Source organism: Scyliorhinus torazame, chromosome 10, assembly GCF_047496885.1.
Source record: "Scyliorhinus torazame isolate Kashiwa2021f chromosome 10, sScyTor2.1, whole genome shotgun sequence".
Lineage (NCBI taxonomy): Eukaryota > Metazoa > Chordata > Chondrichthyes > Carcharhiniformes > Scyliorhinidae > Scyliorhinus > Scyliorhinus torazame.
In genome coordinates this window covers 7,100,067-7,125,908 of record NC_092716.1, presented here as the reverse complement: position 1 = coordinate 7,125,908, position 25,842 = coordinate 7,100,067, and the positions used below count along the sequence as shown (strand labels likewise).

The window sequence follows — 25,842 nt, the reverse complement described above, 5'->3', positions numbered from 1 at the left end:
CCGTGGTGAGGTGGCGGGGGTCTGTACCTGGATTCCCGTGGTGAGGTGGCGGGGGTCTGTACCTGGATTCCCGTGGTGAGGTGGCGGGGGTCTACCTGGATTCCCGTGGTGAGGTGGCGGGGGTCTACCTGGATTCCTGTGGTGAGGTGGCGGGGGTCTACCTGGATTCCCGTGGTGAGGTGGCGGGGGTCTGTACCCGGATTCCCGTGGTGAGGTGGCGGGGGTCTACCTGGATTCCCGTGGTGAGGTGGCGGGGGTCTGTACCTGGATTCCCGTGGTGAGGTGGCGGGCGTCTGTACCTGGATTCCCGTGGTGAGGTGGCGGGGGTCTGTACCTGGATTCCCGTGGTGAGGTGGCGGGGGTCTACCTGGATTCCCGTGGTGAGGTGGCGGGGGTCTGTACCCGGATTCCCGTGGTGAGGTGGCGGGGGTCTGTACCTGGATTCCCGTGGTGAGGTGGCGGGGGTCTGTACCTGGATTCCGGTGGTGAGGTGGCGGGGGTCTGTACCTGGATTCCGGTGGTGAGGTGGCGGGGGTCTGTACCTGGATTCCCGTGGTGAGGTGGCGGGAGTCTGTACCCGGATTCCCGTGGTGAGGTGGCGGGGGTCTGTACCTGGATTCCCGTGGTGAGGTGGCGGGGGTCTGTACCTGGATTCCCGTGGTGAGGTGGCGGGGGTCTACCTGGATTCCCGTGGTGAGGTGGCGGGGGTCTACCTGGATTCCCGTGGTGAGGTGGCGGGGGTCTGTACCCGGATTCCCGTGGTGAGGTGGCGGGGGTCTACCTGGATTCCCGTGGTGAGGTGGCGGGGCTCTGTACCTGGATTCCCGTGGTGAGGTGGCGGGGGTCTACCTGGATTCCCGTGGTGAGGTGGCGGGCGTCTGTACCTGGATTCCCGTGGTGAGGTGGCGGGGGTCTACCTGGATTCCCGTGGTGAGGTGGCGGGGGTCTGTACCCGGATTCCCGTGGTGAGGTGGCGGGGGTCTGTACCTGGATTCCCGTGGTGAGGTGGCGGGGGTCTGTACCTGGATTCCCGTGGTGAGGTGGCGGGGGTCTGTACCTGGATTCCGGTGGTGAGGTGGCGGGGGTCTGTACCTGGATTCCCGTGGTGAGGTGGCGGGGGTCTACCTGGATTCCCGTGGTGAGGTGGCGGGGGTCTACCTGGATTCCCGTGGTGAGGTGGCGGGGGTCTACCTGGATTCCCGTGGTGAGGTGGCGGGGGTCTACCTGGATTCCCGTGGTGAGGTGGCGGGGGTCTGTACCCGGATTCCCGTGGTGAGGTGGCGGGGGTCTGTACCTGGATTCCCGTGGTGAGGTGGCGGGGGTCTGTACCTGGATTCCCGTGGTGAGGTGGCGGGGGTCTGTACCTGGATTCCCGTGGTGAGGTGGCGGGGGTCTACCTGGATTCCCGTGGTGAGGTGGCGGGGGTCTACCTGGATTCCCGTGGTGAGGTGGCGGGGGTCTGTACCTGGATTCCCGTGGTGAGGTGGCGTGGGTCTGTACCTGGATTCCCGTGGTGAGGTGGCGTGGGTCTGTACCTGGATTCCCGTGGTGAGGTGGCGGGGGTCTGTACCTGGATTCCGGTGGTGAGGTGGCGGGGGTCTGTACCTGGATTCCCGTGGTGAGGTGGCGGGGGTCTGTACCTGGATTCCCGTGGTGAGGTGGCGGGGGTCTGTACCTGGATTCCCGTGGTGAGGTGGTGGGGGTCTGTTCCTGGATTCCCGTGGTGAGGTGGCGGGGGGTCTGTACCTGGATTCCCGTGGTGAGGTGGCGGGGGTCTGTACCTGGATTCCGGTGGTGAGGTGGCGGGGGTCTGTACCTGGATTCCCGTGGTGAGGTGGCGGGGGTCTGTACCTGGATTCCCGTGGTGAGGTGGCGGGGGTCTGTACCTGGATTCCCGTGGTGAGGTGGTGGGGGTCTGTTCCTGGATTCCCGTGGTGAGGTGGCGGGGGTCTGTACCTGGATTCCCGTGGTGAGGTGGCGTGGGTCTGTACCTGGATTCCCGTGGTGAGGTGGCGGGGGTCTGTACCTGGATTCCCGTGGTGAGGTGGCGTGGGTCTGTACCTGGATTCCCGTGGTGAGGTGGCGTGGGTCTGTACCTGGATTCCCGTGGTGAGGTGGCGGGGGTCTGTACCTGGATTCCCGTGGTGAGGTGGCGGGGGTCTGTACCTGGATTCCCGCTGCCTCGATGAATGTTGTTCTTGTTCACACCAATTCTTCACAAACAGAAATCCACCAAGGCGATAGTGACGTTGGGTCCATTGTACCCGAGGAAGGTGGAAAATCTGAGTTGATTTGGGATTATTGTCTCGTCGTTCAGAGCTGAATGTAATTGGTGGTTGGATGGAAGGCCGACCCTGATGGTTTGAGTGGATACCTCACTGAGTCTGATTCTCTTGCAGAGAGTTCGTGGTGGGGAATGGAAGGGATACACCGGAAAGACCATGACCGACATTGTCAATATCGGGATCGGAGGTTCGGATCTGGTAAGGTAACCTCAACACTAACTCTTCATCCTGGGCAACAAATATGGGATCAGACAGACACGGTGACAGCAGCAAACATCCCGAGGTGCAGAGCTTAGAACAAGTTAATCACAGACCTGGAGTGGTTGCAATATGTCATTGTGGAACTGCGGGGTACAATACTGGTGGGGAGGGGTCTGTCACTGTATAACACTGGGGTACAGTACTGGTGGGGACGGGTCTGTCACTGTATAACACTGGGGTACAGTACTGGTGGGGACGGGTCTGTCACTGTATAACACTGGGGTACAGTACTGGTGGGGAGGGGTCTGTCACTGTATAACACTGGGGTACAGTACTGGTGGGGACGGGTCTGTCACTGTATAACACTGGGGTACAGTACTGGTGGGGACAGGTCTGTCACTGTATAACACTGGGGTACAGTACTGGTGGGGACGGGTCTGTCACTGTACAACACTGGGCTACAGTACTCGTGGGGAGGGGTCTGTCGCTGTATAACACTGGGGTACAGTACTGGTGGGGACGGGTCTGTCACTGTATAACACTGGGGTACAGTACTCGTGGGGAGGGGTCTGTCGCTGTATAACACTGGGGTACAGTACTGGTGGGGACGGGTCTGTCACTGTATAACACTGGGGTACAGTACTGGTGGGGACGGGTCTGTCACTGTATAACACTGGGATACAGTACTGGTGGGGAGGGGTCTGTCCCTGTATAACACTGGGGTACAGTACTGGTGGGGACAGGTCTGTCACTGTATAACACTGGGGTACAGTACTGGTGGGGAGGGGTCTGTCACTGTATAACACTGGGGTACAGTACTCGTGGGGAGGGGTCTGTCACTGTATAACACTGGGGTACAGTACTGGTGGGGACGTGTCTGTCACTGTATAACACTGGGGTACAGTACTGGTGGGGACGTGTCTGTCACTGTATAACACTGGGGTACAGTACTGGTGGGGACAGGTCTGTCACTGTATAACACTGGGGTACAGTACTCGTGGGGAGGGGTCTGTCACTGTACAACACTGGGGTACAGTACTGGTGGGGACGTGTCTGTCACTGTATAACACTGGGGTACAGTACTCGTGGGGAGGGGTCTGTCACTGTATAACACTGGGGTACAGTACTGGTGGGGATGGGTCTGTCACTATAACACTGGGGTACAGTACTGGTGGGGACGGGTCTGTCACTGTATAACACTGGGGTACAGTACTGGTGGGGACGGGTCTGTCACTGTATAACACTGGGGTACAGTACTGGTGGGGACGGGTCTGTCACTGTATAACACTGGGATACAGTACTCGTGGGGAGGGGTCTGTCACTGTATAACACTGGGGTACAGTACTGGTGGGGACAGGTCTGTCACTGTATAACACTGGGGTACAGTACTGGTGGGGACGGGTCTGTCACTGTATAACACTGGGGTACAGTACTGGTGGGGATGGGTCTGTCACTGTATAACACTGGGGTACAGTACTGGTGGGGAGGGGTCTGTCACTGTATAACACTGGGGTACAGTACTGGTGGGGACGGGTCTGTCGCTGTATAACACTGGGGTACAGTACTGGTGGGGAGGGGTCTGTCGCTGTATAACACTGGGGTACAGTACTGGTGGGGAGGGGTCTGCCGCTGTATAACACTGGGGTACAGTGCTGGTGGGGACGGGTCTGTCGCTGTATAACACTGGGGTACAGTACTGGTATCAGTCCTGTTGAAGTATTGAAGAGGATGTTTTTTCCCTCTGTATTGGTAATTGCTGTGGTAAAATAATAACAGTTGGGGGGATTCTAAGAACGTGTTGTCTGACTGAATGAGTAGGTCCAGGATTTACTAGAGCTTTGATCTTTCACTCTGCTGCTCCGTATTTTCCCTTATCCAAGTTAAAACTGTGCTCTTCTTTTGCCCTAGGGCCCACTCATGGTAACGGAATCTCTCAAACCCTACGCTAAGGGTGGGCCAAAGGCCTGGTTTGTGTCTAACATTGATGGTACTCACATGGCAAAGACCCTGGCAGAGCTGAATCCGGAGACCACCCTCTTCATCATTGCCTCCAAGGTAAGTGTCTGACCCGTGTGTGCGTGGGTTTCCTCCGGGTGCTCCGGTTTCCTCCCACAGTCCAAAGATGTGCAGGTTAGGTGGATTGGCCATGATAAATTGCCCTTAGTGTTGGGTGGGGTTACTGGGTTATGGGGATAGGGTGGAGGTGTTGACCTTGGGTAGGGTGCTCTTTCCAAGAGCCGGTGCAGACTCGATGGGCCGAATGGCCTCCTTCTGCACTGTAAATTCTATGAAATTCTATTACTCTCCCAGACAGACCCCAACAGAGACGAGGATACTGGACAGAAATCCCAATATTTTATTTTATTGTTGCAAGACTGAGGAAAGGATACCTCACTCCAGGTTGCACAAATAAATAGGGATCTGTAAATTAAAACAAACTTTATTACCAACATCGTATTAGAATATCTTTAGCATCACACAAGAAAATAACCTTAATTACCCCTTAAACAATGCTAATCAATGTAGTAGCACAGAACCCTTAACTGCTATCTTTACTCCCCCTCAAACAACAATAAAACCCATCTCGGCTCTCAATCCACTTTCAAATACAGTTGGCACTCAGCAATTCCTGCTGTTCAGAGATGTCTGGATACTCTACTTTGAGGAAGAGAGATTTTTTGACATTGCTTTAAAGAAAAGAGCTGAATCCTGCCAGAACCAAGCAGAAACTCTGGCTGTATTTCTTCCGAAGCAGCTTCGGAAGAAATACAGCCAGAGTTTCTGCTTTGTTCTGGCAGGATTCAGCTCACCTTCCAGCCACGCAATTCTGAACTGCTTGGGCAGAAACTGCCAATCTGTCGACAGACGTATCTTCCTGCAGTGAGAGCAGATGCTTCACTTCTGCTCACATCTCAATCGAAAACTCAACTAAACTTCTTTTCTGTAAAATGCCTGGTACCGTTGCTCCTCCCCATTAATTCCATCACCAAGCTGAAACACAATGGGCTGGGTTCTCCACTGACGGGATCCTCCATTACGTTGGCAGCGCAAACCTGCCCGTGGATTTCCCGATGGTGCGGGGGTGCCCATGGTGGGAAACCCCATTGGCTGGCTGCCGGGACGGAGGATCCTGCTGCCGACGGGGACGCACTGCACCAGCGGTGGGGTTGAGAGTCCTGCCCAATGTATCGAATTAACTCCACAGTGAACTCCCTTTATTCAAACAAAACTTCATCAGCCCAAGCTTTTACAATGCCTTAATTACACCTCTGGCTCCCAAAACCTTTCAAACCAGGATTCTTTAAAACGCTATTGCAGCTGTCACAGACACATTAACCCAGGATTTTAACCCTTACTGCACTCAATATCTGTAGTACAATATATCCTTAATTCATCAGCTGACATTGACCAAGTAGGCACTTGTATTTCAGATGAAATGAAATGAAAATCGCTTATTGTCACAAGTAGGCTTCAATGAAGTTACTGTGAGAAGCCCCTAGTCGCCACATTCCGGCGCCTGTTCGGGGAGGCCGGTACGGGAATTGAACCGTGTTGCTGGCCTGCCTGGGTCTGCTTTAAAAGCCAGCGATTTAGCCCTGTGCTAAACCAGCCCCAGATGTTTTGGAGTCAGAGGTCTACAGCACAGAAAGGGTAATTCGGCCCATTGGGTCTGTACCGATCAAAAACAACCACTTAACTACTCTAATTTCATTTTCCAGCACTCTTGGCCCGTAGCCTTGTCTGCCCTGGCATCGCAAGCGCACATCTAAAATACCTCTTAAATGCTATGAGGGTCTCTGCCTTCACCACCCTTCCAGGCAGCGAATTCCAAACTCACATCTCGGGATAAAGGTTTCCCTCACATCCCCTCTTGACAAACTCCCGCCCTTGTGACTTAACTGGTCCAGACATCTATACCTTCCTGACTCACTTGGTGTTTCTTCGAATTTTGGCTGTGCATCTATCCCTGCTGAGCCTTCTCTCAGGATCCCAGCCCCCTCCCGATGCCCCCCGCGCACGAGTCAGAGCCCCAGGCATTGTGGGGAGTTGGTGTTGGGGGCGTGGGAGCACCAGGAACAGTGGGGGGTGTTCAGTTGTTAACCATCTCTCTTTGATCTCCAGACCTTCACCACCCAGGAGACTATCACCAATGCGGAGTCAGCGAAGGAGTGGTTCCTCAAAGCTGCAAGCGATGTGAGTTGTGTGGAGGGGGTGGAGCAGGGAGTGGAGGGGAGGATGGTTCTGCTGGATTCGCATTTGGTTACCCTATCTACCCCCTCGGGCCCTGACCCGAGTTGCAATATGGTTCCTTGGGCAGCCTCTAGTGTCCCAACCACAAATCCAGTCTTCACTTGTGACGCAGATGGTGGGTAATGGGCTATTGCGCTGGGGGGGGGGGGGTAATGGGCTATTGCGCTGGGGGGGGGGGGCTGCTCGGACAAAACACCTGAGTGACCCGATGGTGGCTACAATTCATTAAAAGTCGATTGCTTGGCTTCCTGAGTAGTTTGTGACCCTGTAGGATGGACGTGGATCAGGTGGTTTCGGATCTGACCCTCGTTTGACCCATTTCATTGCAGTCGGGGTGGAATTAATTATGCAGCAACTGATGTGAGGGGGAGAATGGTTGAGTGATGGAAATGACAGCAGCAAAAGGAGGCTCATTGAGTCTGCTGACTGAAAAGGAACTGTAGCCACAGAGGCTTGAGAATTCCACGTGTGTGTCCAGCAGAAGTAGGTGTGTGCGAGTATCCCGGGAAGGATGGCCCAGCCAGGACTGACTCTGTGAGGCCGAGAGGACCGGTGTCGGTGGGCGGGCTGTGCTCCGGCTGGGTGGCACTGCCCATCGGTCACTCAACGATCCTTGTGCCAGGCCAGCTGGGCACCGCCCAACTTTGAGATGGAGCAATTTCAGGAAGCGTTGCTGATCGATATCCGGGATGGGAGGATTCCGTTTCCCAGCTACTTCCAGAATGTTACCATTCGCGTCGAGAATTGACATTTTAAAAATTAATCAGCAAAACTATCACAAGAATATTAAACTGTCAATTGCCCTGATGGATGTTCTCCCACATGTTGCATTTTGGATGAATCCTGGAGACTCCAGGGCAGCCCTGGGGAGTTGGCAACCCCTCTGCATTCTCATTTCAGGCAGAAATGTTATTGTTTTTCTCCAATGATTGTCACCTGATTCTTTGTTGCGATTAACTTTCTTCCTTTGCTCTCCCTCAGCCTTCTGCAGTTGCCAAGCACTTTGTTGCCTTGTCGACAAATGCTGTGAGTATATTTTGAACCCAACCCGTGATGAACTGACGGTTTCTCACCCAAATATTTGTTAACATTACTGTGGCCAATCCTCTGGCAGTGCGCCGCTCCCCCCAGTGTCCAGCCCTCTGGCAGTGCGCCATTCCCCCCCAGCGTCCAGCCCTCTGGCAGTGCGCCGCTCCCAGTGTCCAGCCCTCTGGCAGTGCGCCATTCCCCCCCAGCGTCCAGCCCTCTGGCAGTGCGCCGCTCCCAGTGTCCAGCCCTCTGGCAGTGCGCCGCTCCCCCCAGTGTCCAGCAATCTGGCAGTGCGCCGCTCCCCCCCCCCAGCGTCCAGCAATCTGGCAGTGCGCCGCTCCCCCCCCCAGCATCCAGCCCTCTGGCAGTGCGCCGCTCCCACCCAGCGTCCAGCCCTATGGCAGTGCGCCGCTCCCCCCAGCATCCAGCCCTCTGGCAGTGCGCCGCTCCACCCGGCGTCCAGCCCTCTGGCAGTGCGCCGCTCCACCCAGCGTCCAGCCCTCTGGCAGTGCGCCGCTCCCCCAGCGTCCAGCCCTCTGGCAGTGCGCTGCTCCCCCCAGCGTCCAGCCCTCTGGCAGTGCGCCGCTCCCACCCAGCGTCCAGCCCTATGGCAGTGCGCCGCTCCCCCCAGCATCCAGCCCTCTGGCAGTGCGCCGCTCCACCCGGCGTCCAGCCCTCTGGCAGTGCGCCGCTCCACCCAGCGTCCAGCCCTCTGGCAGTGCGCCGCTCCCCCAGCGTCCAGCCCTCTGGCAGTGCGCTGCTCCCCCCAGCGTCCAGCCCTCCGGCAGTGCGCCGCTCCCCCCAGCGTCCAGCCCTCTGGCAGTGCGCCACTCACCCCCCCCCCCCCGACAGCGTCCAGCCCTCTGGCAGTGCGCCGCTCCCCCCAGCGTCCAGCCCTCTGGCAGTGCGCCACTCCCCCCCCCCCCCCCCCCCCCCCAGCGTCCAGCCCTCTGGCAGTGCGCCGCTCCCCCCCAGTGTCCAGCCCTCTGGCAGTGCGCCGCTCCCCCCCAGTGTCCAGCCCTCTGGCAGTGCGCCACTCCCCCCAGCGTCCAGCCCTCTGGCAGTGCGCTGCTCCCCCCCCAGCGTCCAGCCCTCTGGCAGTGTGCCGCTCCCTCCAGCATCCAGCCCTCTGGCAGTGCGCCGCTCCCCCCAGCGTCCAGCCCTCTGGCAGTGCGCCACTCTCTCTCCCCCCCCCCCCCCCCAGCGTCCAGCCCTCTGGCAGTGCGCCGCTCCCCCCCAGTGTCCAGCCCTCTGGCAGTGCGCCGCTCCCCCCCAGTGTCCAGCCCTCTGGCAGTGCGCCACTCCCCCCAGCGTCCAGCCCTCTGGCAGTGCGCTGCTCCCCCCCAGCGTCCAGCCCTCTGGCAGTGTGCCGCTCCCTCCAGCATCCAGCCCTCTGGCAGGGCGCCGCCCCCAGCGTCCAACCCCCTGGCAGTGCACCACTCCCCCCCCCCCCCCTCCAGCGACCATCCCTCTGGCAGTGCGCCGCTCCCCCCAGCATCCAGCCCTCTGGCAGTGCGCCGCTGCCCCCCTGCGTCCAGCCCTCTGGCAATGCGCCACTCCCCCCAGAGTCCAGCCCTCTGGCAGTGCGCTGTTCCCCCCCAGCGTCCAGCCCTCTGGCAGTGTGCCGCTCCCTCCAGCCCTCTGGCAGGGCGCCGCCCCCAGCGTCCAACCCCCCTGGCAGTGCACCACTCCCCCCCCCCCCCCCCCCCCCCCCTCCAGCGACCATCCCTCTGGCAGTGCGCCGCTCCCCCCAGCATCCAGCCCTCATCAGTGCGCCGCTGCCCCCCTGCGTCCAGCCCTCTGGCAGTGCGCCACTCCCCCCCCACCCCCCCCAGCGTCCAGCCCTCTGGCAGTGTGCCGCTCCCTCCAGCCCTCTGGCAGGGCGCCGCCCCCAGCGTCCAACCCCCTGGCAGTGCACCACTCCCCCCCCCCTCCCCCTCCAGCGACCATCCCTCTGGCAGTGCGCCGCTCCCCCCAGCATCCAGCCCTCTGGCAGTGCGCCGCTCCCCCCAGTGTCCAGCACTCTGGCAGTGCGTCGCTCCCCCCCAGTGTCCAGCGCTCTGGCAGTGCGTCGCTCCTCCCAGTGTCCAGCCCTCTGGCAGTGCGCCGCTCCTCCCAGTGTCCAGCCCTCTGGCAGTGCGCCGCTCCTCCCAGTGTCCAGCCCTCTGGCAGTGCGCCGCTCCTCCCAGTGTCCAGCCCTCTGGCAGTGCGCCGCTCCCCCCAGCGTCCAGCCCTCTGGCAGTGCACCGCTCCCCCAGCATCCAGCCCTCTGGCAGGCGCCGCTCCCCCCAGTGTCCAGCCCTCTGGCAGTGCGCCGCTCCCCCCAGCGTCCAGCCCTCTGGCAGTGCGCCGCTCCCTCCAGCCCTCTGGCAGTGCACCGCTCCTCCCAGTGTCCAGCCCTCTGGCAGTGCGCCGCTCCCCCCAGCGTCCAGCCCTCTGGCAGGCGCCGCTCCCCCCAGTGTCCAGCCCTCTGGCAGTGCGCCGCTCCCCCCAGCGTCCAGCCCTCTGGCAGTGCGCCGCTCCCTCCAGCCCTCTGGCAGGGCGCCGCCCCCAGCGTCCAACCCCCTGGCAGTGCACCACTCCCCCCCCCCCCCCCCCCCCCTCCAGCGACCATCCCTCTGGCAGTGCGCCGCTCCCCCCAGCATCCAGCCCTCATCAGTGCGCCGCTGCCCCCTGCGTCCAGCCCTCTGGCAGTGCGCCACTCCCCCCCCCCACCCCCCCCCAGCGTCCAGCCCTCTGGCAGTGTGCCGCTCCCTCCAGCCCTCTGGCAGGGCGCCGCCCCCAGCGTCCAACCCCCTGGCAGTGCACCACTCCCCCCCCCCTCTCCCTCCAGCGACCATCCCTCTGGCAGTGCGCCGCTCCCCCCAGCATCCAGCCCTCTGGCAGTGCGCCGCTCCCCCCAGTGTCCAGCACTCTGGCAGTGCGTCGCTCCCCCCAGTGTCCAGCCCTCTGGCAGTGCGTCGCTCCCCCCAGTGTCCAGCCCTCTGGCAGTGCGTCGCTCCCCCCAGTGTCCAGCCCTCTGGCAGTGCGCCGCTCCTCCCAGTGTCCAGCCCTCTGGCAGTGCGCCGCTCCTCCCAGTGTCCAGCCCTCTGGCAGTGCGCCGCTCCTCCCAGCGTCCAGCCCTCTGGCAGTGCGCCGCTCCCCCCAGCGTCCAGCCCTCTGGCAGTGCACCGCTCCCCCAGCGTCCAGCCCTCTGGCAGTGCGCCGCTCCCCCCAGCGTCCAGCCCTCTGGCAGGCGCCGCTCCCCCCAGTGTCCAGCCCTCTGGCAGTGCGCCGCTCCCCCCAGGGTCCAGCCCTCTGGCAGTGCGCCGCTCCCTCCAGCCCTCTGGCAGTGCACCGCTCCTCCCAGTGTCCAGCCCTCTGGCAGTGCGCCGCTCCCCCCCAGCGTCCAGCCCTCTGGCAGGCGCCGCTCCCCCCAGTGTCCAGCCCTCTGGCAGTGCGCCGCTCCCCCCCAGCGTCCAGCCCTCTGGCAGTGCGCCGCTCCCTCCAGCCCTCTGGCAGGGCGCCGCCCCCAGCGTCCAACCCCCTGGCAGTGCACCACTCCCCGCCCCCCCCCCCCCCCCACCCCCCCCCTCCAGCGACCATCCCTCTGGTAGTGCGCCGCTCCCCCCCAGCATCCAGCCCTCTGGCAGTGCGCCGCTGCCCCCTGCGTCCAGCCCTCTGGCAGTGCGCCACTCCCCCTCCCACCCCCCCAGCGTCCAGCCCTCTGGCAGTGCGCCACTCCCCCCAGCGTCCAGCCCTCTGGCAGTGCGCTGCTCCCCCCCAGCGTCCAGCCCTCTGGCAGTGTGCCGCTCCCTCCAGCCCTCTGGCAGGGCGCCGCCCCCAGCGTCCAACCCCCTGGCAGTGCACCACTCCCCCCCCTCCCCCTCCAGCGACCATCCCTCTGGCAGTGCGCCGCTCCCCCAGCATCCAGCCCTCTGGCAGTGCGCCGCTCCCCCCAGCGTCCAGCCCTCTGGCAGGCGCCGCTCCCCCCAGTGTCCAGCCCTCTGGCAGTGCGCCGCTCCCCCCAGCGTCCAGCCCTCTGGCAGTGCGCCGCTCCCTCCAGCCCTCTGGCAGTGCACCGCTCCTCCCAGCGTCCAGCCCTCTGGCAGGCGCCGCTCCCCCCAGTGTCCAGCCCTCTGGCAGTGCGCCGCTCCCCCCCAGCGTCCAGCCCTCTGGCAGTGCGCCGCTCCCTCCAGCCCTCTGGCAGGGCGCCGCCCCCAGCGTCCAACCCCCTGGCAGTGCACCACTCCCCCCCCCCCCCCCCCCCCCCCCCCCCTCCAGCGACCATCCCTCTGGCAGTGCGCCGCTCCCCCCAGCATCCAGCCCTCTGGCAGTGCGCCGCTGCCCCCTGCGTCCAGCCCTCTGGCAGTGCGCCACTCCCCCCCCCCCCCACCCCCCCAGCGTCCAGCCCTCTGGCAGTGCGCCACTCCCCCCAGCGTCCAGCCCTCTGGCAGTGCGCTGCTCCCCCCCAGCGTCCAGCCCTCTGGCAGTGTGCCGCTCCCTCCAGCCCTCTGGCAGGGCGCCGCCCCCAGCGTCCAACCACCTGGCAGTGCACCACTCCCCCCCCGCCCCCCCCCCCCCCCCCTCCAGCGACCAGCCCTCTGGCAGTGCGCCGCTCCCCCCAGCATCCAGCCCTCTGGCAGTGCGCCGCTGCCCCCTGCGTCCAGCCCCCTGGCAGTGCGCCACTACCCCCCCAGCGACCAGCCCTCTGGATGTGCGCCACTCTCCCCCCCCCCCCCCCCCCCCAGCATCCAGCCCTCTGGCAGTGCGTCGCTCCCCCCCAGTGTCCAGCCCTCTGGCAGTGCGCCGCTTCCCCCAGTGTCCAGCCCTCTGGCAGTGCGCCGCTTCCCCCAGTGTCCAGCCCTCTGGCAGTGCGCCGCTCCTCCCAGTGTCCAGCCCTCTGTCAGGGCGCCGCTCCCCCCAGCGTCCAGCCCTCTGGCAGTGCGCCGCTCCCCCCAGCGTCCAGCCCTCTGTCAGGGCGCCGCTTCCCCCAGTGTCCAGCCCTCTGGCAGTGCGCCGCTTCCTCCCAGTGTCCAGCCCTCTGTCAGGGCGCCGCTCCCCCAGCGTCCAGCCCTCTGGCAGTGCGCCGCTCCCCCCCAGCGTCCAGCCCTCTGGCAGTGCGCCGCTCCCCCCAGCGTCCAACCCTCTGGCAGTGCGCCGCTCCGTCCAGCCCTCTGGCAGTGCGCCGCTCCCCCTCCAGCGTCCAGCCCTCTGGCAGTGCGCCACTCCCCCCCAGCGTCCAGCCCTCTGGCATGGCGCCGCCCCCAGTGTCCAGCCCTCTGGCAGTGCACCGCCCCCCCCCAGTGTCCAGCCCTCTGGCAGTGCGCTGCTCCCCCCCAGCGTCCAGCCCTCTGGCAGTGCGCCGCTCCCCCCAGCGTCCAGCCCTCTGGCAGTGCGCCGCTCCCTCCAGCCCTCTGGCAGGGCGCCGCCCCCAGCGTCCAACCCCCTGGCAGTGCACCACTCCCCCCCCCCCCCCCCCCCCCCCCCTCCAGCGACCATCCCTCTGGCAGTGCGCCGCTCCCCCCAGCATCCAGCCCTCATCAGTGCGCCGCTGCCCCCTGCGTCCAGCCCTCTGGCAGTGCGCCACTCCCCCCCCCACCCCCCCCCAGCGTCCAGCCCCTCTGGCAGTGTGCCGCTCCCTCCAGCCCTCTGGCAGGGCGCCGCCCCCAGCGTCCAACCCCCTGGCAGTGCACCACTCCCCCCCCCCCCCCCCCCCCTCTCCCTCCAGCGACCATCCCTCTGGCAGTGCGCCGCTCCCCCCAGCATCCAGCCCTCTGGCAGTGCGCCGCTCCCCCCAGTGTCCAGCACTCTGGCAGTGCGTCGCTCCCCCCAGTGTCCAGCCCTCTGGCAGTGTGTCGCTCCCCCCAGTGTCCAGCCCTCTGGCAGTGCGTCGCTCCCCCCCAGTGTCCAGCCCTCTGGCAGTGCGCCGCTCCTCCCAGTGTCCAGCCCTCTGGCAGTGCGCCGCTCCTCCCAGTGTCCAGCCCTCTGGCAGTGCGCCGCTCCTCCCAGTGTCCAGCCCTCTGGCAGTGCGCCGCTCCTCCCAGTGTCCAGCCCTCTGGCAGTGCGCCGCTCCTCCCAGTGTCCAGCCCTCTGGCAGTGCGCCGCTCCCCCCAGCGTCCAGCCCTCTGGCAGTGCACCGCTCCCCCAGCGTCCAGCCCTCTGGCAGTGCGCCGCTCCCCCCAGCGTCCAGCCCTCTGGCAGGCGCCGCTCCCCCCCAGTATCCAGCCCTCTGGCAGTGCGCCGCTCCCCCCAGCGTCCAGCCCTCTGGCAGTGCACCGCTCCCTCCAGCCCTCTGGCAGTGCACCGCTCCTCCCAGTGTCCAGCCCTCTGGCAGTGCGCCGCTCCCCCCAGCGTCCAGCCCTCTGGCAGGCGCCCGCTCCCCCCCAGCGTCCAGCCCTCTGGCAGTGCGCCGCTCCCCCCCAGCGTCCAGCCCTCTGGCAGTGCGCCGCTCCCTCCAGCCCTCTGGCAGGGCGCCGCCCCCCAGCGTCCAACCCCCTGGCAGTGCACCACTCCCCCCCCCCCCCCCCCACCCCCCCCCTCCAGCGACCATCCCTCTGGCAGTGCGCCGCTCCCCCCAGCATCCAGCCCTCTGGCAGTGCGCCGCTGCCCCCTGCGTCCAGCCCTCTGGCAGTGCGCCACTCCCCCCCCACCCCCCCAGCGTCCAGCCCTCTGGCAGTGCGCCACTCCCCCCCAGCGTCCAGCCCTCTGGCAGTGCGCTGCTCCCCCCCAGCGTCCAGCCCTCTGGCAGTGTGCCGCTCCCTCCAGCCCTCTGGCAGGGCGCCGCCCCCAGCGTCCAACCCCCTGGCAGTGCACCACTCCCCCCCCTCCCCCTCCAGCGACCATCCCTCTGGCAGTGCGCCGCTCCCCCCAGCATCCAGCCCTCTGGCAGTGCGCCGCTCCCCCCAGTGTCCAGCACTCTGGCAGTGCGTCGCTCCCCCCAGTGTCCAGCCCTCTGGCAGTGCGTCGCTCCCCCCAGTGTCCAGCCCTCTGGCAGTGCGCCGCTCCTCCCAGTGTCCAGCCCTCTGGCAGTGCGCCGCTCCTCCCAGTGTCCAGCCCTCTGGCAGTGCGCCGCTCCTCCCAGTGTCCAGCCCTCTGGCAGTGCGCCCGCTCCCCCCCAGCGTCCAGCCCTCTGGCAGTGCACCCGCTCCCCCAGCATCCCGCCGCTCCCCCCAGCGTCCAGCCCTCTGGCAGTGCACCGCTCCCCCAGCATCCAGCCCTCTGGCAGTGCGCCGCTCCCCCCAGCGTCCAGCCCTCTGGCAGGCGCCGCTCCCCCCAGTGTCCAGCCCTCTGGCAGTGCGCCGCTCCCCCCCCAGCGTCCAGCCCTCTGGCAGTGCGCCGCTCCCCTCCAGCCCTCTGGCAGTGCACCGCTCCTCCCAGCGTCCAGCCCTCTGGCAGGCGCCGCTCCCCCCAGTGTCCAGCCCTCTGGCAGTGCGCCGCTCCCCCCAGCGTCCAGCCCTCTGGCAGTGCGCCGCTCCCTCCAGCCCTCTGGCAGGGCGCCGCCCCCAGCGTCCAACCCCCTGGCAGTGCACCACTCCCCCCCCCCCCCCCCCCCCCCCTCCAGCGACCATCCCCTCTGGCAGTGCGCCGCTCCCCCCAGCATCCAGCCCTCTGGCAGTGCGCCGCTGCCCCCTGCGTCCAGCCCTCTGGCAGTGCGCCACCCCCCCCCCCCCCCACCCCCCCAGCGTCCAGCCCTCTGGCAGTGCGCCACTCCCCCCAGCGTCCAGCCCTCTGGCAGTGCGCTGCTCCCCCCCCAGCGTCCAGCCCTCTGGCAGTGTGCCGCTCCCTCCAGCCCTCTGGCAGGGCGCCGCCCCCAGCGTCCAACCCCCTGGCAGTGCACCACTCCCCCCCCCCCCCCCCCCCCCCCCCCCCCAGCGACCATCCCCTCTGGCAGTGCGCCGCTCCCCCCAGCATCCAGCCCTCTGGCAGTGCGCCGCTGCCCCCTGCGTCCAGCCCCCTGGCAGTGCGCCACTACCCCCCAGCGACCAGCCCTCTGGATGTGCGCCACTCCCCCCCCCCCACCCCCCCCCACCCCCCCAGCATCCAGCCCTCTGGCAGTGCGTCGCTCCCCCCAGTGTCCAGCCCTCTGGCAGTGCGCCGCTTCCCCCCAGTGTCCAGCCCTCTGGCAGTGCGCCGCTTCCCCCAGTGTCCAGCCCTCTGGCAGTGCGCCGCTCCTCCCAGTGTCCAGCCCTCTGTCAGTGCGCCGCTCCCCCCAGCGTCCAGCCCTCTGGCAGTGCGCCGCTCCCCCCCAGCGTCCAGCCCTCTGGCAGTGCGCCGCTCCCCCCCAGCGTCCAACCCTCTGGCAGTGCGCCGCTCCCCCCAGCGTCCAGCCCTCTGGCAGTGCGCCGCTCCCCCTCCAGCGTCCAGCCCTCTGGCAGTGCGCCACTCCCCCCAGCGTCCAGCCCTCTGGCATGGCGCCGCCCCCAGTGTCCAGCCCTCTGGCAGTGCAACCGCCCCCCCCAGTGTCCAGCCCTCTGGCAGTGCGCTGCCCCCCCCAGTGTCCAGCCCTCTGGCAGTGCCGCTGCTCCCCCCAGCGTCCAGCCCTCTGGCAGTGCGCCGCTCCCCCCAGCGTCCAGCCCTCTGGCAGTGCGCCACCCCCCCCCCCCCCCCCCCCCCCCCAGCGTCCATCCCTCTGGCAGTGCGCCACTCACCCCCCCCCCCCCCCCACAGCGTCCAGCCCTCTGGCAGTGCGCCGCTCCCCCCAGCGTCCAGCCCTCTTGCAGTGCGCCGCCGCTCCCCCCCAGCGTCCAGCCCTCTGGCAGTGCTGCCACTCCCCCCCCCCCCCCCCCAGCGTCCAGCCCTCTGGCAGTGCGCCGCTCCCCCCCCCAGTGTCCAGCCCTCTGGCAGTGCGCCGCTCCCCCCAGTGTCCAGCCCTCTGGCAGTGCGCCACTCCCCCCAGCGTCCAGCCCTCTGGCAGTGCGCTGCTCCCCCCCAGCGTCCAGCCCTCTGGCAGTGTGCCGCTCCCTCCAGCATCCAGCCCTCTGGCAGGGCGCCGCCCCCAGCGTCCAGCCCCCTGGCAGTGCGCCACTACCCCCCAGCGACCAGCCCTCTGGATGTGCGCCACTCCCCCCCCCCCCCCCCCCCTCCAGCGACCATCCCTCTGGCAGTGCGCCGCTCCCCCCAGCATCCACCCTCTGGCAGTGCGCCGCTGCCCCCTGCGTCCAGCCCCCTGGCAGTGCGCCACTACCCCCCAGCGACCAGCCCTCTGGATGTGCGCCCCTCCCCCCCCCCCCCCCGCAGCATCCGGCCCTCTGGCAGTGCGTCGCTCCCCCCAGTGTCCAGCACTCTGGCAGTGCGTCGCTCCCCCCAGTGTCCAGCCCTCTGGCAGTGCGTCGCTCCCCCCAGTGTCCAGCCCTCTGGCAGTGCGCCGCTCCTCCCAGTGTCCAGCCCCTCTGGCAGTGCGCCGCTCCTCCCAGTGTCCCAGCCTCTGGCAGTGCGCCGCTCCCCCCAGCGTCCCAGCCCTCTGGCAGTGCACCGCTCCCCCAGCATCCAGCCCTCTGGCAGTGCGCCGCTCCCCCCAGCGTCCAGCCCTCTGGCAGGCGCCGCTCCCCCCAGTGTCCAGCCCTCTGGCAGTGCGCCGCTCCCCCCTAGCGTCCAGCCCTCTGGCAGTGCGCCGCTCCCTCCAGCCCTCTGGCAGTGCACCGCTCCTCCCAGTGTCCAGCCCCTCTGGCAGTGCGCGGCCCCCCCCAGCGTCCAGCCCTCTGGCAGGCGCCGCTCCCCCCAGTGTCCAGCCCTCTGGCAGTGCGCCGCTCCCCCCAGCGTCCAGCCCTCTGGCAGTGCGCCGCTCCCTCCAGCCCTCTGGCAGGGCGCCGCCCCCCAGCGTCCAACCCCCTGGCAGTGCACCACTCCCCCCCCCCCCCCACCCCCCCTCCCCCTCCAGCGACCATCCCTCTGGCAGTGCGCCGCTCCCCCCCAGCATCCAGCCCTCTGGCAGTGCGCCGCTGCCCCCTGCGTCCAGCCCTCTGGCAGTGCGCCACTCCCCCCCCCCCCCCCCCCCCCCAGCGTCCAGCCCTCTGGCAGTGCGCCGCTCCCCCCCAGTGTCCAGCCCTCTGGCAGTGCGCCACTCCCCCCAGCGTCCAGCCCCTCTGGCAGTGCGCTGCTCCCCCCCCAAGCATCCAGCCCTCTGGCAGTGTGCCGCTCCCTCCAGCCCTCTGCAGGGCGCCCACCCAGCGTCCAACCCCCTGGCAGTGCACCACTCCCCCCCCCCCCCCCCCCCCCCCTCTCCAGCGACCATCCCTCTGGCAGTGCGCCGCTCCCCCCAGCATCCAGCCCTCTGGCAGTGCGCCGCTGCCCCCCTGCGTCCAGCCCCCCTGGATGTGCGCCACTTCCCCCAGCGTCCAGCCCTCTGGCAGTGCGCTGCTCCCCCCCAGCGTCCAGCCCTCTGGCAGTGCGCCGCTCCCCCCAGCGTCCAGCCTTCTGGCAGTGCGCCGCTCCCCCCAGCGTCCAGCCCTCTGGCAGTGCGCCGCTCCCCCCAGCGTCCAGGCCTCTGGCAGTGTGCCGCTCCCCCCCCCCCCCAGCGTCCAGCCCCCTGGCAGTGTGCCGCTCCCCCCCCCCAGCATCCAGCCCTCTGGCAGTGCGCCGCTCCCCCCAGCGCCAGCCTTCTGGCAATGCACCGCCCCCCCCAGTGTCCAGCCCTCTGGCAGTGCGCCGCTCCCCCCAGCGTCCAGCCCTCTGGCAGTGCGCCGCTCCCCCCAGCTTCCAGCCTTCTGGCAGTGCGCCGCTCCCCCCAGCATCCAGCCCTCTGCAGTGCGCCGCTCCCCCAGCGTCCAGCCCTCTGGCAGTGCTCTGCTCCCCCCAGCGTCCAGCCCTCTGGCAGTGCGCCGCTCCCCCAGTGTCCAGCCCTCTGGCAGTGCGCCGCTCCCCCCAGCGTCCAGCCCTCTGGCAGTGCGCCGCTCCCCCCAGCGTCCAGCCCTCTGGCAGTGTGCCACTTCCCCCCCCCCCAGCGTCCATCCCTCTGGCAGTGCGCCACTCACCCCCCCCCCCCCCCCCACAGCGTCCAGCCCTCTGGCAGTGCGCCGCTCCCCCCAGCGTCCAGCCCCCTCGCAGTGCGCCGCCGCTCCCCCCAGCGTCCAGCCCTCTGGCAGTGCGCCACTCCCCCCCCCCCCCACCCCCCCCCCCCCCCAGCGTCCAAGCCCTCTGGCAGTGCGCCGCTCCCCCCCCAGTGTCCAGCCCTCTGGCAGTGCGCCGCTCCCCCCAGTGTCCAGCCCTCTGGCAGTGCGCCACTCCCCCCAGCGTCCAGCCCTCTGGCAGTGCGCTGCGCCCCCCCAGCGTCCAGCCCTCTGCAGTGTGCCGCTCCCTCCAGCGTCCAACCCCCTGGCAGTGCACCACTCCCCCCCCCCCCCCCCCCCCCCCCCCCCCTCCAGCGACCATCCCCCTGGCAGTGCGCCGCTCCCCCCAGCATCCAGCCCCCTGGCAGTGCGCCGCTCCCCCTCCAGCGTCCATCTCTCTGGCAGTGCGCCACTACCACCCCCCCCCCCCCCCAGATTCCAGCCCTCTGGCAGTGCGCCGCTCCCCCCAGTGTCCAGCCCTCTGGCAGTGCGCCGCTCCCCCCAGTGTCCAGCCCTCTGGCAGTGCGCCGCTCCCCCCAGTATCCAGCCCTCTGGCAGTGCGCCGCACCCCCTCCCCCCAGCATCCAGCCCTCTGGCAGTGCGCCGCTCCCCCAGCGTCCAGCCCTCTGGCAGTGCGCCGCTCCCGCCAGCATCCAGCACCCTGCAGTGCGCCGCTCCCCCCCAGTGTCCAGCCCTCTGGCAGTGCGCCGCTCCCCCCAGCGTCCAGCCCTCTGGCAGTGCGCCGCTCCCCCCAGCGTCCTGCCCTCTGGCAGTGCGCCGCTCCCCGCCAGCGTCCTGCCCTCTGGCAGTGCGCCGCTCCCGCCAGCATCCAGCACCCCTGGCAGTGCGCCCGCTCCCCCCAGTGTCCAGCCCTCTGGCAGTGCGCCGCTCCCCCCCAGTGTCCAGCCCTCTGGCAGTGCGCCACTTCCCCCCAGCTTCCAGCCCTCTGGCAGTGCGCCGCTCCCCCCAGCATCCAGCCCTCTGGCAGTGCGCCGCTCCCCCCCAGCATCCTGCCCTCTGGCAGTGCGCCGCTCCCCCCAGCATCCAGCCCTCTGGCAGTGCGCTGCTCCCCCCCAGTGTCCAGCCCTCTGGCAGTGCGCTGCTCCCCCCCAGTGTCCAGCCCTCTGGCAGTGCGCCACTTCCCCCTAGCTTCCAGCCCTCTGGCAGTGCGCCGCTCCCCCCCCAGCATCCGGCCCTCTGGCAGTGCGCCGCTCTCACCCAGCATCCAGCCCTCTGGCAGTGCGCCGCTCTCCCCAGCATCCAGCCCTCTGGCAGTGCGCCGCTCTCCCCAGCATCCAGCCCTCTGGCAGTGCGCCGCTCTGCGTCCAGCCCTCTGGCAGTGCGCCGCTCCACCCAGCGTCCAGCCCTCTGGCAGTGCGCCGCTCTCCCCAGCATCCAGCCCTCTGGCAGTGTGCCGCTCCCCTCAGCGTCCAGCCCTCTGGCAGTGCGCCGCTCTCCCCAGCATCCAGCCCTCTGGCAGTGCGCCGCTCTGCGTCCAGCCCTCTGGCAGTGCGCCGCTCCCCCCCCAGCGTCCAGCCCTCTGGCAGTGTGCCGCTCCCCCCAGCGTCCAGCCCTCTGGCAGTGTGCCGCTCCCCTCAGCATCCAGCCCTCTGGGAGTGTGCCGCTCCCCCCAGCGTCCAGCCCTCTGGCAGTGCGCCGCTCCCCCCCCCAGCGTCCAGCCCTCTGGCAGTGTGCCGCTCCCCTCAGCGTCCAGCCCTCTGGCAGTGTGCCGCTCCCCTCAGCGTCCAGCCCTCTGGCAGTGCGCTGCTCCCCCCAGCGTCCAGCCTTCTGGCAGTGCACCGCCCCCCCCCCCCCCAGTGTCCAGCCCTCTGGCAGTGCGCCGCCCCCCCCAGTGTCCAGCCCTCTGGCAGTGCGCCGCTCCCCCCCAGTGTCCAGCCCTCTGGCAGTGCGCCGCTCTCCCCAGCATCCAGCCCTCTGGCAGTGCGCCGCTCCCCCCCCCAGTGTCCAGCCCTCTGGCAGTGCGCCGCCCCCCCCAGTGTCCAGCCCTCTGGCAGTGCGCCACTTCCCCCCAGCTTCCAGCCCTCTGGCAGTGCGCCGCTCCCCCCGAGCATCCAGCCCTCTGGCAGTGCGCCGCTCTGGTCGTCCAGCCCTCTGGCAGTGCGCCGCTCCACCCAGCGTCCAGCCCTCTGGCAGTGCGCCGCTCTGCGTCCAGCCCTCTGGCAGTGCGCCGCTCCACCCAGCGTCCAGCCCTCTGGCAGTGCGCCGCTCCCCCCAGCATCCGGCCCTCTGGCAGTGCGCCGCTCTCCCCAGCATCCAGCCCTCTGGCAGTGCGCCGCTCTCCCCAGCATCCAGCCCTCTGGCAGTGCGCCGCTCTCCCCAGCATCCAGCCCTCTGGCAGTGCGCCGCTCTGCGTCCAGCCCTCTGGCAGTGCGCCGCTCCACCCAGCGTCCAGCCCTCTGGCAGTGCGCCGCCTCTCCCCAGCATCCAGCCCTCTGGCAGTGTGCCGCTCCCCTCAGCGTCCAGCCCTCTGGCAGTGCGCCGCTCTCCCCAGCATCCAGCCCTCTGGCAGTGCGCCGCTCTGCGTCCAGCCCTCTGGCAGTGCGCCGCTCCCCCCCCAGCGTCCAGCCCTCTGGCAGTGTGCCGCTCCCCCCCAGCGTCCAGCCCTCTGGCAGTGTGCCGCTCCCCTCAGCGTCCAGCCCTCTGGGGAGTGTGCCGCTCCCCCCAGCGTCCAGCCCTCTGGCAGTGCGCCGCTCCCCCCCCCCAGCGTCAGCCCTCTAGGCAGTGTGCCGCTCCCCTCAGCGTCCAGCCCTCTGGCAGTGTGCCGCTCCCCTCAGCGTCCAGCCCTCTGGCAGTGCGCTTGCTCCCCCCAGCGTCCAGCCTTCTGGCAGTGCACCGCCCCCCCCCCCCAGTGTCCAGCCCTCTGGCAGTGCGCCGCCCCCCCAGTGTCCAGCCCTCTGGCAGTGCGCCGCTCCCCCCCAGTGTCCAGCCCTCTGGCAGTGCGCTGCTCCCCCCCAGTGTCCAGCCTCTGGCAGTGCGCTGCTCCCCCCCCAGTGTCCAGCCCTCTGGCAGTGCGCTGCTCCCCCCCCAGTGTCCAGCCCTCTGGCAGTGCGCTGCTCCCCCCCAGTGTCCAGCCCTCTGGCAGTGCGCTGCTCCCCCCCAGTGTCCCAGCCCTCTGGCAGTGCGCTGCTCCCCCCCAGTGTCCAGCCCTCTGGCAGTGCGCTGCTCCCCCCCAGTGTCCAGCCCTCTGGCAGTGCGGCCGCTCTCCCCCAGCATCCAGCCCTCTGGCAGTGCGCCGCTCCCCCCCCCAGCGTCCAGCCCTCTGGCAGTGTGCCGCTCCCCCCCAGCGTCCAGCCCTCTGGCAGTGCGCCGCTCCCCCCCCCAGCGTCCAGCCCTCATGGCAGTGTGCCGCTCCCCCCCAGCGTCCAGCCCTCTGGCAGTGCGCCACTCTTCCCCCCCCCCCCCCCAGCGTCCAGCCCTCTGGCATGGCGCCGCCCCCAGTGTCCAGCCTCTGGCAGTGCGCTGCTCCCCCCCAGCGTCCAGCCCTCTGGCAGTGCACCGCCCCCCCCAGTGTCCAGCCCTCTGGCAGTGCGCCGCCCCCCCCAGTGTCCAGCCCTCTGGCAGTGCGCCGCTCCCCCCAGTGTCCAGCCCTCTGGCAGTGCGCCGCTCCCCCCCAGTGTCCAGCCCCTCTGGCAGTGCGCTGCTCCCCCCCAGTGTCCAGCCCTCTGGCAGTGCGCCACTTCCCCCCAGCTTCCAGCCCTCTGGCAGTGCGCCGCTCCCGCCAGCATCCAGCACCCTGGCAGTGCGCCGCTCCCGCATCCAGCCGTCTGGCAGTGCGCCGCTCTCCCCAGCATCCAGCCCTCTGGCAGTGCGCCGCTCCCCCCAGCATCCAGCCCTCTGGCAGTGCGCTGCTCCCCCCCAGTGTCCAGCCCTCTGGCAGTGCGCCGCTCCCCCCAGAATCCAGCCCTCTGGCAGTGCGCCGCTCCCCCCAGCATCCAGCCCTCTGGCAGTGCGCTGCTCCCCCCCAGCATCCAGCCCTCTGGCAGTGCGCTGCTCCCCCCCCAGTGTCCAGCCCTCTGGCAGTGCGCCACTTCCCCCCAGCTTCCAGCCCTCTGGCAGTGCGCCGCTCCCCCCAGCATCCAGCCCTCTGGCAGTGCGCTGCTCCCCCCCAGTGTCCAGCCCTCTGGCAGTGCGCCACTTCCCCCCAGCTTCCAGCCCCTCTGGCAGTGCGCCGCTCCCCCCAGCATCCAGCCCTCTGGCAGTGCGCCGCTCTGCGTCCAGCCCTCTGGCAGTGCGCCGCTCCACCCAGCGTCCAGCCCTCTGGCAGTGCGCCGCTCTGCGTCCAGCCCTCTGGCAGTGCGCCGCTCCACCCAGCGTCCAGCCCTCTGGCAGTGCGCCGCTCTCCCCAGCATCCAGCCCTCTGGCAGTGCGCCGCTCCCCCCCCCAGCGTCCAGCCCTCTGGCAGTGTGCCGCTCCCCCCAGCGTCCAGCCCTCTGGCAGTGTGCCGCTCCCCCCAGCGTCCAGCCCTCTGGCAGTGTGCCGCTCCCCTCAGCGTCCAGCCCTCTGGCAGTGCGCCGCTCCACCCAGCGTCCAGCCCTCTGGCAGTGCGCCGCTCTCCCCAGCATCCAGCCCTCTGGCAGTGCGCCGCTCCCCCCCCCAGCGTCCAGCCCTCTGGCAGTGTGCCGCTCCCCCCAGCATCCAGCCCTCTGGCAGTGCGCCGCTCCCCCCAGCGTCCAGCCCTCTGGCAGTGTGCCGCTCCCCCCAGCATCCAGCCCTCTGGCAGTGTGCCGCTCCCCCCAGCGTCCAGCCCTCTGGCAGTGCGCCGCTCCCCCAATCTCTAGAACTCTCTCTCTAACACTGTGGGTGTACCTACACCATATGGATTCTCTCTGTTTCTCTCCGTCTCCCTCGCTCTCTCTCTCTATCTCTCCACCCCCCTTCCACCCTCCCCTCCCCCTCCCTCCAACATGTGTATTCCATGCTGGCTGTTTTGAATTGAACCTTTTCCCTCTGACTGTCTACAGGAGAAAGTAGAAGCTTTCGGAATCGATCCCAACAACATGTTTGGATTCTGGGATGTAAGTACTTGGGAAGCAGGTCATCCCCGCTCCCAGCTTGTTTCTGGATGGGGTTAGAGAATTAGCAACACCGAAGCGGCCGCTCAGCCTCACACATCTGTTGGTGTTTATACTCTCCACAAATCTCCTTTCTCTCCATCTCATCCGATCAGCATCTCCTGCTATCCCATCGAGCTTCCCATCGAGCTTCCCCTCCCGCGAGCTGCATTTATGTTGAACAGCCGACCACTTCCGCGGGAGTGAGTTCCACATTCTCTCCAATCTCAGGTTAAAGACATTGATCCCGGTTTTCCGGGCGGATTTATTCGTGTCTTCTCTTTATTACCCCTTGTCCTGGCCTCCACCAACACAAGTGGAAATACCTTTTCCAGGTCCACCCAATCAAAACTTTCCTTATTTGAAAGACCTGTATCAAGTTAACTCTCGGCTTTCCCGTCCTGTCCAATCTGTCCAGGTGGTAGGAACCGCAGGGGCGGGGGGGGGGGGGGGGGCTGTTAATAGACAGTGATGTCCGGCGTCCTTTCCCACAACATTAATTTGCCGCCTCTGGTCACGGATTCCGCCAGGTTTGTGAATCCAGTCGTGGGGAGGGCTGAATATTATTGATGTTGATGCCAAAGACAGAATTCTGCCTGGCTTGTGGTGGAGCAGGAGGGGGGGGGGGGGTGGGGGACAGCTGGGGGGGTGGGGGACAGCTGGGGGGGTGGGGGACAGCTGGGGGGAGGGGGAGGCTGGGGGACAGCTGGGGGGGAGGGGCGGAGGACAGCTGGGGGGGAGGGGACAGCTGGGAGTGCCGGCAATTGGTGTCAGATTACTCCAAGTGACGGTTATTTAAGTCTCTGACCTTTGCTGAAAGGTTAAAGGTGCAGGGATTTAAGGTCACTGAGCTGGAGGCAGGGACGGTGCCGGGTCTGTTCTGATGATTGGATTACATTCGGCATTCCAGTCTCGCAGTCCCTCACCCACAGTCCCCCTTATCCTCGGCTGCTGGGTGGGGTCAGGCAGGTCGGGTGGAAGAGGGAGTTAGGGGGAAGGAGCGGAGTCGGGAAGGGGGGGGGTGCGGGGAAGGGGATGGGATGAGGGCAGAGTGGGGGGCAGACGGGGGAGGGGGTGGGCAGATTGGGGAGGGGGCAGGGCGAGGGGGAAGAGGGCAGATGGGAGGGGGAGCTGAGGGGGGAGGGGGCGGAAGTGAGGGGTGTAGGGGGTGAGATGAGGGGGAAGTGGTGGCATGGGGGAATGGGGTGGGGTGAGGTGGAAAGGGAGGGGAGTGACGCTGAAGCGAGGAAAGGAGGGAGATAAGGTGGAGGGAGGGGGGTTGGCTGAGGGGGAGTGAGGGGCAAGATGGGAGAGAGGGAAGGTGGATGGGGCAGGTGGATATGCGCCATGTGCAGATATCGTGGTCTCTAACCTTTGGCCCTCTGTTGCCCACAGTGGGTTGGGGGACGTTACTCTCTCTGGTCAGCCATCGGCCTGTCCATCGCTCTACACGTGGGTATGTATCACTCGTCCATTACACTCAACAATACTGTCCTTTGTGCCTCTGATATTGAAACCAAGGCCTTTTCGTTGGATTGAGATTGGTTTTATTCCCCCCCTCCTCCCCCCCCCCCCTCCCTCTCCCTCACCCTCTCTCCCCCCTCTCTCCCCTCCCCTCCCCTCCTTCTCTCCCCTCTCTCCCCTCCGATCCCTCCTCTCCCCTCTCTCTTGTTGTGGGCCAGGGTTTAGAAAACTCCAAAGTATATCATGGAGTTCACCTGACCTACTCTGTTTATAGATTTTGGTTACAATGAGAATACGGGCCTGGCTTTCAGGTGTTATTCAACAGAGGTCTTAAGCACTTTTCATCAGAAACAAAGTTTATTCTATGAATTTAGTTAACATTTTTATAAACATACACAGTAAGCATTTTTATCAACTACCAATATAAAAACCCCACACAGCTACAGCACTCTATGTATAACCCTTAATAAATTTCCCCCTTAAACTGTTCCAATTTAATAACAAGATCCCTTA

The 25,842-nt window shown here is 67.0% G+C and overlaps 1 protein-coding gene across 1 annotated transcript in view; it reads left to right on the top strand.

Annotated features, from left to right (window-relative positions):
* Positions 1-25,842, top strand: part of LOC140384787 (glucose-6-phosphate isomerase-like) — a 72,574-nt gene that overhangs the window by 22,895 nt on the left and 23,837 nt on the right. The window contains 6 exon segments of the mRNA XM_072466779.1: positions 2,400-2,483; positions 4,395-4,541; positions 6,609-6,680; positions 7,719-7,763; positions 23,776-23,829; positions 25,261-25,386. Of these exon segments, the coding sequence (XP_072322880.1) occupies positions 2,400-2,483; positions 4,395-4,541; positions 6,609-6,680; positions 7,719-7,763; positions 23,776-23,829; positions 25,261-25,386 (528 nt within the window).